This window comes from Pseudophryne corroboree, chromosome 3, assembly GCF_028390025.1.
Source record: "Pseudophryne corroboree isolate aPseCor3 chromosome 3, aPseCor3.hap2, whole genome shotgun sequence".
Classification (NCBI taxonomy): domain Eukaryota; kingdom Metazoa; phylum Chordata; class Amphibia; order Anura; family Myobatrachidae; genus Pseudophryne; species Pseudophryne corroboree.
Genome location: NC_086446.1, coordinates 578,936,639 through 578,952,238, shown reverse-complemented (window position 1 = coordinate 578,952,238; position 15,600 = coordinate 578,936,639). Strand labels below are relative to the sequence as shown.

Sequence of the window (15,600 nt, the reverse complement as noted above, 5' to 3'; positions counted from 1 at the left end):
ATGCAAAACATCTTTTATTGCCATAATCATATAATGAATACTTTTGGCCACCCTTGGGTGTAACCTCGCATCATCGTAGTCGACACTGGAGTCAGAATCCGTGTCGGTATCAGTGTCTGCTATTTGGGATAGGGGACTTTTTTGAGACCCAGAAGGGCCCTGTGACCCAGTCGAAGCCGTGGATTGACTCCCTGCTTTTTCCCTGGACTCTGCTTTGTCCAATCTCTTATGTAATAAGGTCACATTTGCATTTAAAACATTCCACATGTCCATCCAATCATGAGTCGGCGTTGCCGACGGAGACACCACAATCATCTGCTCCACCTCCTCCTTAGCTGAGCCTTCCGCATCAGACTTGCCGACACACTCGTACCAACACCCCCACAGGGATATAGTTATAAGGAGACAGTTCCCCAATAAGGCCCTTTGGAGAGACAGAGAGAGTATTCCAGCACACACCTAGCGCCAACTGACACTGGAAACAATCTCCCAGATAATAGCGCTTTTATATTAATTTGCTGTGTAATACACTCACTGCGTCTTACAAGTGCCCCCCCCCCCTCCTCTTTTCAGCCCTGTGTCACCGTGTTCAGCAGGGGAGAGACCGGGGAGCCAGCTTCTCTGCAGATCTCTGTGGAGAAAATGGCGCTGGTTAGTGCTGAGGTACCAAGCTCCGCCCCACTCAAAGTATCATAAACTGGCAGGGGATTAAAAGAATTACTGCCTCCGCAGCCTCTAATCTCATAATGCCAGATTTAGAGGAGTTTATTGCTGCCCAGGGCACCCCCCCCCCCCCTGCGCCCTGCACCCATCAGTGCACGCTAGTGTGTGTAGTGTGTGGGAGCAATGGCGCGCAGCGTTACCGCTGCGCGCTTACCTCAGGGAAGATCTGAAGTCTTCTGCCACCTGTGAAGTCTTCTTTTCTTCTTATACTCAGCCGGCTTCTATCTTCCGGCTCTGCGAGGAGGACGGCGGCGCGGCTCCGGGACGAACAGCGAGGGGAGACCTGCGTTCCGACTCCCTCTGGAGCTAATGGTGTCCAGTAGCCTAAGAAGCAGAGCCTATTACTTAAGTAGGTCTGCTTCTCTCTCCTCTGTTCCACGATGTAGGGAGCCTGTTGCCAGCAGTGATCCCTGAAAATAAAAAACCTAACAAAATTATTTTTTTCAGAGAAACTCAGGAGAGCTTCCCTGTAATGCACCCAATCTCCTGTGGGCAGAGAATCTAACTGAGGTCTGGAGGAGGGGCATAGAGGGAGGAGCTAGTGCACACCCATTCTAAAATTCTTTATAGTGCCCATGTCTCCTGCGGAGCCCGTCTATACCCCCATGGTCCTTACGGAGTCCCCAGCATCTTCTAGGACGTAAGACAAAAACTGCTGTATTGGGTGGAGTTATTTGCCATGTTACTTTGAACACAACATTTTTGTGAAACCGCTAAAATACAGGATTTTGGTCTTTTTCACAAATTCCTGCAACTTACTATGTGTAAAGACTTGGATGTTACCTGTGATGTTCTGAACTATGTCTTAGGTAAGTAGAAGCGAATGTCCCCAAAGTGCACGTACAAATGTAATGAAGAATGAACAAACATTTTGTAAGGAGACAATTACTGTGACAGTGGAAATTATGTGAGAAACCAGAAGACCTGTACACCAACTCATTAGGCTAATACATTCAAACGAAACTTCCTAACAAAGTCTATTGTGGCTATGGAATTCTCAGATCTTACTTTGTCCAGTTTTTCTTTATTTGCTTTTCATAAATGTCCCCAATTATTGTTGTTTTTTTTTCCAACAAGGGAACTCTGTTCAAAGCAACTGATCATGGAATTTAATTATTTTTTTAATCATATACAAGATAGATTTGAGCACTATAATTATGACGACGGATTCTTTTAAATTGCACAAATCAGCACAGCAAGTCAATAACTGGGAAGAGGGTACCTTTCCATCATGCTGTATCAGCACTGCACAACCAGTGTTAGCAACACTAACAGCACTGGCCACACAAGTTGTGATATCAAGCCATCAAATTCAATCAGTCAGATACTTACATGACATAAATGCAGTCAGAAGATGGCCACAGATCAAAACTAAAGCACAACAGAAATGCTGGCACCTTATAGACAAATATTAATACAGACCCCATTAATGCTGGAAGTCAGCCCTTAAAACTGGAAATTTGTCCGGGAACTTCAAGGACAAAATACGACCAACTAAGAGAAGAAGATTCTTTCCTTTTAATAAGCTTATAATATATCATTATATGATCATTTGTAGTGTACACTAGTATATGTGAAGTACGGAATTTAAAGGTTGCAACACGTTCAGGCCATTGTTATTTAGGAAAAATAAGAATTTACTCACCGATAATTCTATTTCTCGTAGTCCGTAGTGGATGCTGGGGACTCCGTAAGGACCATGGGGAATAGACGGCTCCGCAGGAGACTGGGCACACTAAAAGAAAGATTTGGTACTACCTGGTGTGCACTGGCTCCTCCCTCTATGCCCCTCCTCCAGACCTCAGTTAGGATACTGTACCCGGAAGAGCTGACACAATAAGGAAGGATTTTGAATCCCGGGTAAGACTCATACCAGCCACACCAATCACACCGTATAACTCGTGATATTTAACCCAGTTAACAGTATGAAATACAACTGAGCCTCTCAACAGATGTCTCAACAATAACCCTTTAGTTAGGCAATAACTATATACAAGTATTGCAGGCAATCCGCACTTGGGATGGGCGCCCAGCATCCACTACGGACTACGAGAAATAGAATTATCGGTGAGTAAATTCTTATTTTCTCTAACGTCCTAGTGGATGCTGGGGACTCCGTAAGGACCATGGGGATTATACCAGAGCTCCCAAACGGGCAGGAGAGTGCGGATGACTCTGCAGCACCGAATGAGAGAACTCAAGGTCCTCCTCAGCCAGGGTATCAAATTTGTAGAATTTAGCAAACGTGTTTGCCCCTGACCAAGTAGCAGCTCGGCAAAGTTGTAAAGCCGAGACCCCTCGGGCAGCCGCCCAAGATGAGCCCACCTTCCTCGTGGAATGGGCTTTCACTGATTTAGGATGCGGCAAACCAGCCGCAGAATGCGCCAGCTGAATTGTGCTACAAATCCAGCGAGCAACAGTCTGCTTAGAAGCAGGAGCACCTATTTTGTTGGGTGCATACAGGATAAAAAGCGAGTCAGTTTTCCTGACTCCAGCCGTCCTGGAAACATAAATTTTCAAGGCCCTGACTACGTCCAGTAACTTGGAATCCTCCAAGTCCTTAGTAGCCGCAGGCACTACAATAGGTTGGTTCAAGTGAAAAGCTGATACCACCTTAGGGAGAAACTGGGGATGAGTCCTCAATTCTGCCCTATCCATATTGAAAATCAGATAAGGGCTTTTACACGACAAAGCCGCCAATTCTGACACACGCCTGGCCGAAGCCAAGGCCAATAACATGACCACTTTCCACGTGAGATATCTGAGATCCACGGTTTTAAGTGGTTCAAACCAATGTGATTTTAGGAAACTCAACACCACATTGAGATCCCAAGGTGCCACAGGAGGCACAAAAGGGGGCTGAATATGAAGCACTCCCTTTACAAAAGTCTGAACTTCAGGCAGTGAGGCCAGTTCTTTCTGGAAGAAAATCGACAGAGCCGAAATCTGGACCTTAATGGAACCCAATTTTAGGCCCATAGTCACTCCTGACTGTAGGAAGTGCAGAAAACGACCCAGCTGAAATTCTTCTGTGGGGGCCTTCCTGGCCTCACACCACGCAACATATTTTCGCCAAATGCGGTGATAATGGTTTGCGGTTACTTCTTTCCTTGCTTTTATCAGCGTAGGAATGACTTCCTCCGGAATGCCCTTTTCCTTTAGGATCCGGAATTCAACCGCCATGCCGTCAAACGCAGCCGCGGTAAGTCTTGGAACAGACAGGGCCCCTGCTGTAGCAGATCCTGTCTGAGCGGTAGAGGCCATGGGTCCTCTGATAACATTTCTTGAAGTTCCGGGTACCAAGCTCTTCTTGGCCAATCCGGAACCACGAGTATCGTTCTTACTCCTCGCCGCCTTATTATTCTCAGTACCTTTGGTATGAGGGGCAGAGGAGGGAACACATAAACCGACTGGTACACCCACGGTGTCACTAGCGCGTCCACAGCTATCGCCTGAGGGTCCCTTGACCTGGCGCAATATCTCTTTAGCTTTTTGTTGAGGCGGGACGCCATCATGTCCACCTGTGGCCTTTCCCAACGGTTTACCAACAGTAGGAAGACTTCTGGATGAAGTCCCCACTCTCCCGGGTGTAGGTCGTGTCTGCTGAGGAAGTCTGCTTCCCAGTTGTCCACTCCCGGAATGAACACTGCCGACAGTGCTATTATGTGATTTTCCGCCCATCGGAGAATCCTTGCGGCTTCTGCCATCGCCATCCTGCTTTTTGTGCCGCCCTGTCGGTTTACATGGGCGACTGTCGTGATGTTGTCTGACTGGATCAGTACCGGCTGGTTTTGAAGCAGGGGTTTTGCCTGACTTAGGGCATTGTAAATGGCCCTTAGTTCCAGAATATTTATGTGCAGGGAAGTCTCCTGACTTGACCATAGTCCTTGGAAGTTTCTTCCCTGTGTGACTGCTCCCCAGCCTCGAAGGCTGGCATCCGTGGTCACCAGGACCAAGTCCTGTATGCCGAATCTGCGGCCCTCTAGAAGATGAGCACTCTGCAGCCACCACAGTAGAGACACCCTGGTCCTTGGAGACAGGGTTATCAGACGATGCATCTGAAGATGCGATCCCGACCACTTGTCCAAGAGGTCCCACTGGAAGGTTCTTGCATGGAACCTGCCGAATGGAATTGCTTCGTATGAAGCCACCATTTTTCCCAGGACTCGTGTGCAGTGATGCACCGATACCAGTTTTGGTTTTAGGAGGTCTCTGACTAGAGATGACAGCTCTTTGGCTTTCTCCTGCGGGAGAAACACTCTTTTCTGTTCTGTGTCCAGAATCATCCCCAGGAACAGTAAGCGTGTGGAAGGAACCAGTTGTGACTTTGGGATGTTTAGAATCCAGCCATGCTGTTGTAGCACTTCCCGAGATAGTGCTACTCCGACCAGTAACTGCTCCCTGGACCTCGCCTTTATTAGGAGATCGTCCAAGTACGGGATAATTAAAACTCCCTTTTTTCGAAGGAGTATCCTCATTTCTGCCATTACCTTGGTAAACACCCTCGGTGCCGTGGACAGTCCAAACGGTAGTGTCTGGAATTGGTAATGACAATCCTGTACCACAAATCTGAGGTACTCCTGGTGAGGAAGGTAAATTGGGACATGCAGGTAAGCATCCTTGATGTCCAGGGATACCATGTAATCCCCCTCGTCCAGGCTTGCAATAACCGCCCTGAGCGATTCCATCTTGAACTTTGATTTTTTTATGTATGTGTTCAAGAATTTCAAATTTAAAATGGGTCTCACCGAACCGTCCGGTTTCGGTACCACAAACAGTGTGGAATAGTAACCCCGTCCTTGTTGAAGTAGGGACACTTTTACTATCACCTGCTGGGAATACAGCTTGTGAATTGCCTCTAGTACAGCCTCCCTGCTCGAGGGAATTGTCGGTAAGGCCGATTTGAGGAAACGGCGGGGGGGAGTCGCCTCGAATTCCAGCTTGTACCCCTGAGATACTACTTGAAGGATCCAGGGATCCACCCGTGAGCGAACCCACTGATCGCTGAAATTTTTGAGGCGGCCCCCCACCGTACCTGGCTCCGCCTGTGGAGCCCCACCGTCATGCGGCGGATTTGGAAGAAGCGGGGGAGGACTTTTGTTCCTGGGAACCCGCTGCGTGGTGCAGTTTCTTCCCCCTTCCTCTGCCTCTAGACAGAAAGGACCCGCCTTTTCCCCACCTGTTTTTCTGGGTTCGAAAGGACTGCACCTGATAGTACGGCGCTTTCTTAGGCTGTGAGGGGACATGGGGTAAAAATGCTGACTTCCCAGCTGTTGCTGTGGAAACAAGGTCTGAGAGACCGTCCCCGAATAACTCCTCACCCTTATAAGGCAAAACTTCCATGTGCCTTTTAGAATCTGCATCCCCTGTCCACTGCCGAGTCCATAAGCCTCTCCTAGCAGAAATGGACAATGCACTTATTCTAGATGCCAGCCGGCAGATCTCCCTCTGTGCATCTCTCATGTACAAGACTGAGTCTTTTATATGCTCTATGGTAAGCAATATAGTGTCCCTGTCCAGGGTGTCAATATTTTCTGACAGGGAATCTGACCAAGCAGCAGCAGCACTGCACATCCACGCTGAAGCAATAGCTGGTCTCAGTATAACACCAGTGTGTGTATATATAGACTTTAGGATAGCCTCCTGCTTTCTATCAGCAGGTTCCTTTAGGGCGGCCGTATCCGGAGACGGTAGTGCCACCTTTTTAGACAAACGTGTGAGCGCTTTATCCACTCTAGGGGGAGTTTCCCAACGTGACCTATCCTCTGGCGAGAAAGGGAACGCCATTAGTAATTTTTTTTAAATCACCAATTTCTTATCAGGGAAAGCCCACGCTTCTTCACACACTTCATTTAATTCTTCAGATGGGGGAAAAAATAAGATTTTACTTACCGATAAATCTATTTCTCGTAGTCCGTAGTGGATGCTGGGGACTCCGTCAGGACCATGGGGATATAGCGGCTCCGCAGGAGACAGGGCACAATAATAAAAGCTTTAGGATCAGGTGGTGTGCACTGGCTCCTCCCCCTATGACCCCCCTCCAAGCCTCAGTTAGGATACTGTGCCCGGACGAGCGTGCATAATAAGGAAGGATATTGAATCCCGGGTAAGACTCATACCAGCCACACCAATCACACCGTACAACCTGTGATCTGAACCCAGTTAACAGTATGATAACAACGAAGGAGCCTCTGAAAAGATGGCTCACAACAAGAATAACCCGATTTTTGTAACAATAACTATGTACAAGTATTGCAGACAATCCGCACTTGGGATGGGCGCCCAGCATCCACTACGGACTACGAGAAATAGATTTATCGGTAAGTAAAATCTTATTTTCTCTGACGTCCTAGTGGATGCTGGGGACTCCGTCAGGACCATGGGGATTATACCAAAGCTCCCAAACGGGCGGGAGAGTGCGGATGACCCTGCAGCACCGAATGAGAGAACTCCATGTCCTCCTCAGCCAGGGTATCAAATTTGTAGAATTTAGCAAACGTGTTTTCCCCTGACCAAGTAACTGCTCGGCAAAGTTGTAAAGCCGAGACCCCTCGGGCAGTCGCCCAAGATGAGCCCCCTTCCTTTTGGAATGGGCTTTTACCGATTTTGGCTGTGGCAGGCCTGCCACAGAATGTGTAAACTGAATTGTATTACAAATCCAGCGAGCAATCGTCTGCTTAGAAGCAGGAGCACCCATCTTGTTGGGTGCATACAGGCTAAACAGCGAGTCAGATTTTCTGACTCCAGCCTTCCTGGAAACATATTTTTCAGGGCCCTGACAACGTCAAGTAACTTGGAGTCCTCCAAGTCCCTAGTACCCGCAGGTACCACAATAGGTTGGTTCATGTGAAAAACAGAAAACACCTTAAGGAGAAATTGAGGACGAGTCCTCAATTCTGCCCTGTCAGAATGAAAAATTAAGTAAGGGCTTTATATATGATAAAGCCGCCAATTCTGACACACGCCTGGCTGAAGCCAGGGCTAATAGCATCGTCACCTTCCATGTGAGATATTTTAAGTCCACAGTGGTGAGTGGTTCAAACCAATGTGACTTTAGGAAACTCAAAACAACATTGAGATCCCAAGGTGCCACTGGTGCACAAAAGGAGGCTGTATATGCAGTACCCCTTTTACAAACATCTGAACGTCAGGCACTAAAGCCAGTTCTTTCTGGAAGAAATTCGACAGGGCCGAAATTTGAACCTTAATGGACCCTAATTTTAGGCCCATAGACAGTCCTGTTTTCAGGAAATGTAGGAAACGACCCAGTTGGAATTCCTCTGTAGGGGCCTTCTTGGCCTCACACCACGCAACATATCTTCGCCAAATGCGGTGAAAATGTTTTGCGGTTACATCCTTCCTGTCTTCGACCAGGGTAGGGATGACTTCATCTGAAATGCCCTTTCAGGATCCGGCGTTCAACCGCCATGCCGTCAAACGCGGCCGCGGTAAGTCTTGGAACAGACAAGGCCCCTGCTGGAGCAGGACCTTTCTTAAAGGTAGAGGCCACGGGTCTTCCGTGAACATCTCTTGAAGTTTCGGGTACCAAGTCCTTCTTGGCCAATCCGGAACCACGAGTATCATTCTTACTCATCTCCCTCTTATGATTCTCAGTACTTTTTGTATGAGAGGCATAGGAGGGAACACATACTCTGACTGGTACATCCACAGTGTTACCAGAGCGTCCACCGCTATTGCCTGAGGGTCCCTTGACCTGGCGCAATATCTAGTTTTTTGTTCAAGCGGGACGCCATCATGTCCACCTTTGGTTTTTCACAACGGTTTACAATCATGTGGAAGACTTCCCGATGAAGTCCCCACTCTCCCGGGTGGAGGTCATGCCTGCTGAGGAAGTCTGCTTCCCAGTTTTCCACTCCCGGAATGAACACTGCTGAGAGTGTTATCACATGATTTTTCGCCCAGCGAAGAATCCTTGCAGTTTCTGCCATTTCCCTCCTGCTTCTTGTGCCGCCCTGTCTGTTTACGTGGGCGACTGCCGTGATGTTGTCCCACTGGATCAATACCGGCTGACCTTGAAGCAGAGGTCTTGCTAAGCTTAGAGCATTGTAAATTGCCCTTAGCTCCAGTATATTTATGTGGAGAGAAGTCTCCAGACTCGATCACACTCTCTGGAAATTTTTTCCTTGTGTGACTGCTCCCCAGCCACTCAGGCTGGCATCCGTGGTCACCAGGACCCAGTCCTGAATGCCGAATCTGCGGCCCTTTCATAGATGAGCACTCTGCAGCCACCGCAGAAGAAACACCCTTGTCCTTGGAGACAGGGTTATCCGCTGATGCATCTGAAGATGCGATCCGGACCATTTTTCCAGCAGATCCCACGTAAAGGTTCTTGCGTGAAATCTACCGAATGGGATCGCTTTGTAAGAAACCACCATTTTTCACAGGATCCTTGTGCAATGATGCACTGATACTTTTCCTGGTTTTAGGAGGTTCCTGACTAGCTCGGATAACTCCCTGGCTTTCTTCTCCGGGAGAAAACATCCTTTTCTGGACTGTGTCCAGAATCATCCCTAGGAACAGTAGACGTGTCGTCGGAAAAAACTGCGATTTTGGAATATTTAGAATCCACTCGTGCTGTCGTAGAACTACTTAAGATAGTGCTACTCCGACCTCCAACTGTTCTCTGGACCTTGCCCTTATCAGGAAAGCATCCATATTTCTTTTAAGAAGAATCATCATTTCGGCCATTACCTTGGTAAAGACCCGGGGTGCCGTGGACAATCCAAACGGCAGCGTCTGAACTGATAGTGACAGTTCTGTACCACGAACCTGAGGTACCCTTGGTGAGAAGGGCAAATTTGGACATGTAGGTAAGCGTCCCTGATATCCAGTGACACCATATCGTCCCCTTCTTCCTGGTTCGCTATCACTGCTCTGAGTGACTCCATCTTGATTTGAACGCTTGTATGTAAGTGTTCAAATATTTCAGATCTCACCTAGCCGTCTGGCTTCAGTACCACAATATAGTGTGGAATAATACCCCTTCCCTTGTTGTAGAAGGGGTACTTTGATTATCACCTGCTGGGAATACAGCCTGTGAATTGTTCCCAATACTGCCTCCCTGTCGGAGGGAGACGTTGGTAAAGCAGACTTCAGGAACTTGTGAGGGGGAGACGTCTCGAATTTCCAATGTACACCTGGGATACTACGTGTAGGATCCAGGAGTCCACTTGTGAGTGAGCCCACTGCGTGCTGAAACTCTTGAGATGACCCCCTACCGCACCTGAGTCCGCTTGTACGGCCCCAGCGTCATGCTGAGGACTTGGCAGAAGCTGTGGAGGGCTTCTGTTCCTGGGAATGGGCTGCCTGCTGCAGTCTTCTTCCCTTTCCTCTACCCCTGGGCAGATATGACTGGCCCTTTTGCCCGCCTGCCCTTATGGGGACGAAAGGACTGAGACTGAAAAGACTGTCCCCTTTTCTGCTGAGATGTGACTTGGGGTAACAAAAGGTGGATTTTTCAGCTGTTGCCATGGCCACCAGGTCCGATGGACCGCCCCTTTATACGGCAATACTTCCATGTGCCGTCTGGAATCTGCATCACCTGACCACTGTCGTCTGGCAGATATGGACATCACATTTACTCTTGATGGCAGAATGCAAATATCCCTCTGCGCATCTCGCATATATAGAAATGCATCCTTAAAATGCTCTATAGTCAATAAAATCTTGTCCCTGTCAAGGGTATCAATATTTTCAGTCAGGAAATCCGACCAAGCCCCCTCAGCGCTGCACATCCAGGCTGAGGCGATTGCTGGTCGTAGTATAACACCAGTATATGTGTATATACTTTTAGGATATTTTTCAGCTTCCTATCAGCTGGCTCCTTGAGGGCTGCCGTATCTGGAGACGGTAACGCCACTTGTTTTTATAAGCGTGTGAGCGCCTTATTCACCCTAAGGTGTGTTTCCCAACTCGCCCTAACTTCTGGCGGGAAAGGGTATACCGCCAATAATTTTCTATCGGAGGAAACCCACATATCATCACACACTTCATTTAATTTATCTGATTCAGGAAAAACTACAAGTAGTTTATTCACACCCTACATAATACCCTTATTTGTGGTACTTGTAGTATCAGAAATATGTAACACCTCCTTCATTGCCCTTAACATGAAACGTGTGGCCCTAAAGGAAAATACGTTTGTTTCTTCACCGTCGACACTGGAGTCAGTGTCCGTGTCTGTGTCTGTGTCGACCGACTGAGGTAAATGGGCGTTTTTACAAGCCCCTGACGGTGTCTGAGACGCCTGGACAGGTACTAATTTGTTTGCCGGCCGTCTCATGTCGTCAACCGACCTTACAGCGTGTTGACATTATCACGTAATTCCTAAATAAGCCATCCATTCCAGTGTCGACTCCCTAGAGAGTGACATCACCAATACAGGCAATTTGCTCCGCCTCCTCACCAACATCGTCCTCCTACATGTCGACACACACGTACCGACACACAGCACACACACAGGGAATGCTCTGACAGAGGACAGGACCCCACTAGCCCTTTGGGGAGACAGAGGGAGAGTTTGCCAGCACACACCAAAAACGCTATAATTATACAGGGACAACCCCTTATACAAGTGTTTTCCCTTATAGCATTTTTATATATGTAATCATATCGCCAAATAAGTGCCCCCCCTCTCTGTTTTAACCCTGTTTCTGGGCGGGCTCTTCTCCCGGAGTTTGTGAGATCTGGCAGGGGTTAAATACATCCATATAGCCTCAAGGGCTATATGTGATGTATTTTAGCCATAAATAGGTATTATACATTGCTGCCCAGGGCGCCCCCCCCAGCGCCCTGCACCCTCAGTGACAGTTGGTGACTGTTGGTGAAGTGTGCTGACAACAATGGCGCACAGCTGCAGTGCTGTGCGCTACCTTATGAAGACAAAGTCTTCTGCCGCCTGTTTCTGGACCTCTGGACCTCTTCAACTTCGGCATCTGCAAGGGGGGTCGGCGGCACGGCTCCGGGACGAACCCCAGGGTGAGACCTGTGTTCCGACTCCCTCTGGAGCTAATGGTGTCCAGTAGCCTAAGAAGCAAATCCATCCTGCACGCAGGTGAGTTTTCTTCTCTCCCCTAAGTCCCTCGTAGCAGTGAGCCTGTTGCCAGCAGGACTCACTGAAAATAAAAAACCTAACTTAAACTTTTATTCTAAGCAGCTCAGGAGAGCCACCTAGATTGCACCCTTCTCGTCGGGCACAAAAATCTAACTGAGGCTTGGAGGGGGGTCATAGGGGGAGGAGCCAGTGCACACCACCTGATCCTAAAGCTTTTATTATTGTGCCCTGTCTCCTGCGGAGCCGCTATATCCCCATGGTCCTGACGGAGTCCCCAGCATCCACTAGGACGTCAGAGAAACTATTGGTAGTTTTTTCTCCCCAAACATAATACCCTTTTTTGAGGTACCTGGGTTTATATCAGAAAGGTGTAAAACCTCTTTCATTGCCTCAATCATGCCACGAATGGCCCTAGTGGACATTAAATTTGACTCATCGTCGTCGACACTGGTATCAGTATCCGTGTCGACATCTGTGTCTGCCATCTGAGGTAGTGGGCGTTTTAGAGCCCCTGATGGCCATTGAATTGCCTGGGCAGGCACGGGCTGAGAAGCCGGCTGTCCCGTATTTGGCCTGTCGTCAAATTTTTTATGTAAGGAGTCGACACTTGCACGTAATTCCTTCCATAAGTCCATCCACTCAGGTGTCTGCCCCGCAGGGGGTGACATCACATTTATAGGCATCTGCTCCGCCTCCACATAAGTCTCCTCATCAAATATGTCGACACAGCCGTACCGACACACACACACACAGGGAATGCTCTTAAAGGAGACAGGACCCCACAAAAGCCCTTTGGGGAGACAGAGATAGAGTATGCCAGCACACACCAGAGCGCTATATAATGCAGGGACTAACTGAATTATGTCCCCTATAGCTGCTATAATATTTACTGCGCCTCAAATCAGTGCCCCCCCTCTCTTTTTTACCCTTTTCTGTAGTGTAGACTGCAGGGGAGAGTCAGGGAGCTTCCTTCCAGCGGAACTGTGAGGGAATAATGGCGCCGGTGTGCTGAGGGAGATGGCTCCGCCCCTTTTTCGGCTGACTTTTCTCCCGCTTTTTTCTGTATTCTGGCAGGGGTAATTACCACATATATAGCCTCTGGGGCTATATATTGTGGTTATTTTGCCAGCCAAGGTGATATTATTGCTGCTCAGGGCGCCCCCCCCCCAGCGCCCTGCACCCTCAGTGACCGGAGTGTGAAGTGTGCATGAGGAGCAATGGCGCACAGCTGCAGTGCTGTGCGCTACCTTGGTGAAGACTGAAGTCTTCTGCCGCCGCTTTTCCGGACCATCTTCTTGTTTCTGGCTCTGTAAGGGGGACGGCGGCGCGGCTCCGGGAACGAACACCAAGGACTGGGCCTGCGGTCGATCCCTCTGGAGCTAATGGTGTCCAGTAGCCTAAGAAGCCCAAGCTAGCTGAAAGCAGGTAGGTTCGCTTCTTCTCCCCTTAGTCCCTCGTTGCAGTGCGCCTGTTGCCAGCAGGTCTCACTGTAAAATAAAAAACCTAACATATACTTTCTTTCTAGGAGCTCAGGAGAGCCCCTAGTGTGCATCCAGCTTGGCCGGGCACAGAAATCTAACTGAGGTCTGGAGGAGGGGCATAGAGGGAGGAGCCAGTGCACACCAGGTAGTACCAAATCTTTCTTTTAGTGTGCCCAGTCTCCTGCGGAGCCGTCTATTCCCCATGGTCCTTACGGAGTCCCCAGCATCCACTAGGACGTTAGAGAAAAGGGAAATACACTATAACAGTGATGGTCATTGAACAATACACACCTGTGCATCAAAGCACTTAGGCCAATATGAAATCACTATTAATTCTTCCTATTACTTTAATGACAGAGCAGGAAAGGAAAATTAAAAAAATCAACTGGGGAACAAATTAAAGAGACAAATTAATAATAAATGCTATTACAATGTATTATGAAAAACAAAACTTGCAAAATAGAAAAAAACAAACAAAAACACAACAACATTCCCACAAGAACAGTACTATATCCAGTACTACGAAACAGACTAGGGGAAGCATGCAAACTAGGCAATATCACAAAAAGACCTGAGAAAAACAAAGTTTAAATACCTTTTTCATATTCATTGCCACATAACTTTTAGCTTCCTCCTTAAACTGGGGTATTCTGAAACAAAGAACAATGACCGTGAAATAGCGGCGCTGTGTACTGTAGCATCACATCGCCTGCCACCCTGTTATGCTATCAGGTAAATATTATTATTTAATATGCAACAAACAAGACAAAAGCAAATACATTTATACATGTAATCGGCACCATCTCTGTATTTCATCTATTTTCTTTTTAGTCAAGTGATTACTTTTAAGCTAATTAAAACCCCATATAAGGGAATAGCTAAAATAAAGTGAAATATCAGATTCGGCTGGCAGCAGGCTGGCATTTTGCACTTAAATTATGAGTTGGAGATTCTGGTCGTGACACAGAGATAATTGAGTTTTGAAGGTCAGTGTTATGTAGTTGCAATTTAGAATGTTCACCCTGCCTGGTTTGTAATGGAACATCATTAAATGAATACAGAATTGTGTGCATGCTAGATCTTATTTAATTTTGTTCTTCAGCTTCAGCCATAAAACAATTTGCAAACTGCAGTTAAGCCTTCAACCTTGGAACATATAGAACATACAGTATATGTGGCATTAAATGTACGCAGGAAAAACTAAAGCAAATAAAAGCTAATTTAAGATGGTGTTGCTGTTTAAAGACTTTATACCATTCAAAATTGTAGTATTATTAACAGTGAAGTATTATTTAAATCCCCTACAACGCTCTCTCTGCAGTAACAACCAAACAGTGTTACTACATCACAACACACAAGACAAACAGCAAGAACTTAATGTCAAATCATTTTATATAAAACAAATAAGTCTAACTCCAAAAACAGCTGTTTCAGCCATATTACCGCATCATATTATCGTCTATAATGGGTCATTATGAGACAGCAAATGAGAGCATTATTCAGAGTAAAGGTGGCCAAACGTGCAATTATCAGGCAATAGCCAGGTGATTGGGCCAATAAATGCACGGTGTATGGCTGCGAGGGAGGAGCAGCAATTAGCGCTGTCAGGCATGCAAGATGCAATAACCGATACTCAGATCGGACAGTGGATACACTCACCATCAGGCAATGTATGGCAATGTAAGACCGTTGTTCTGTCTGTCTGATGGCCAGTTTTATTTCTTAGTGTATGAAACAAACAATCACAGTGTGTGATATTTTATCTCTGTAGCCTAGTCACAGTCCGTTGCACCTGCAAGTTTCAAGCGAAGACTACATCCCTTAGGCGTATATGAACGAGACAGGATTGTGCATGGATGCATGGCTTCACTGACTGTACAAAAAATTTCTGCACACTCACTTCAATCGGTTTCACATCCATTAGAGCCCTGAACTCAGCCACCTACTTGCAGAGTTGTAAGTCAGACTTCGGAGAGAAACACCCCAAAACCCCCCCCCCCCCTCAAAAAAAAAGAAAAAACAAAAATAAGAATTTACTTACCGATAATTCTATTTCTCGTAGTCCGTAGTGGATGCTGGGGACTCCGTCAGGACCATGGGGAATAGCGGCTCCGCAGGAGACAGGGCACAAAAGTAAAAGCTTTAGGATCAGGTGGTGTGCACTGGCTCCTCCCCCCATGACCCTCCTCCAAGCCTCAGTCAGGATACTGTGCCCGGACGAGCGTACACAATAAGGAAGGATTTTGAATCCCGGGTAAGACTCATACCAGCCACACCAATCACACTGTACAACCTGTGATCTGAACCCAGTTAACAGCATGA

At 47.4% G+C, this 15,600-nt stretch overlaps 1 protein-coding gene across 8 annotated transcripts in view; it reads right to left on the bottom strand.

Moving 5' to 3' along the window:
• Positions 1-15,600, bottom strand: part of GBF1 (golgi brefeldin A resistant guanine nucleotide exchange factor 1) — a 530,929-nt gene that overhangs the window by 212,254 nt on the left and 303,075 nt on the right. For all 8 annotated transcript variants that reach the window (XM_063961386.1, XM_063961388.1, XM_063961387.1 and 5 more), the window contains exon 8: positions 13,874-13,928. In XM_063961386.1, coding sequence (XP_063817456.1) covers positions 13,874-13,928 — 55 coding nt within the window. The remainder of the gene's footprint in view (positions 1-13,873; positions 13,929-15,600) is intronic.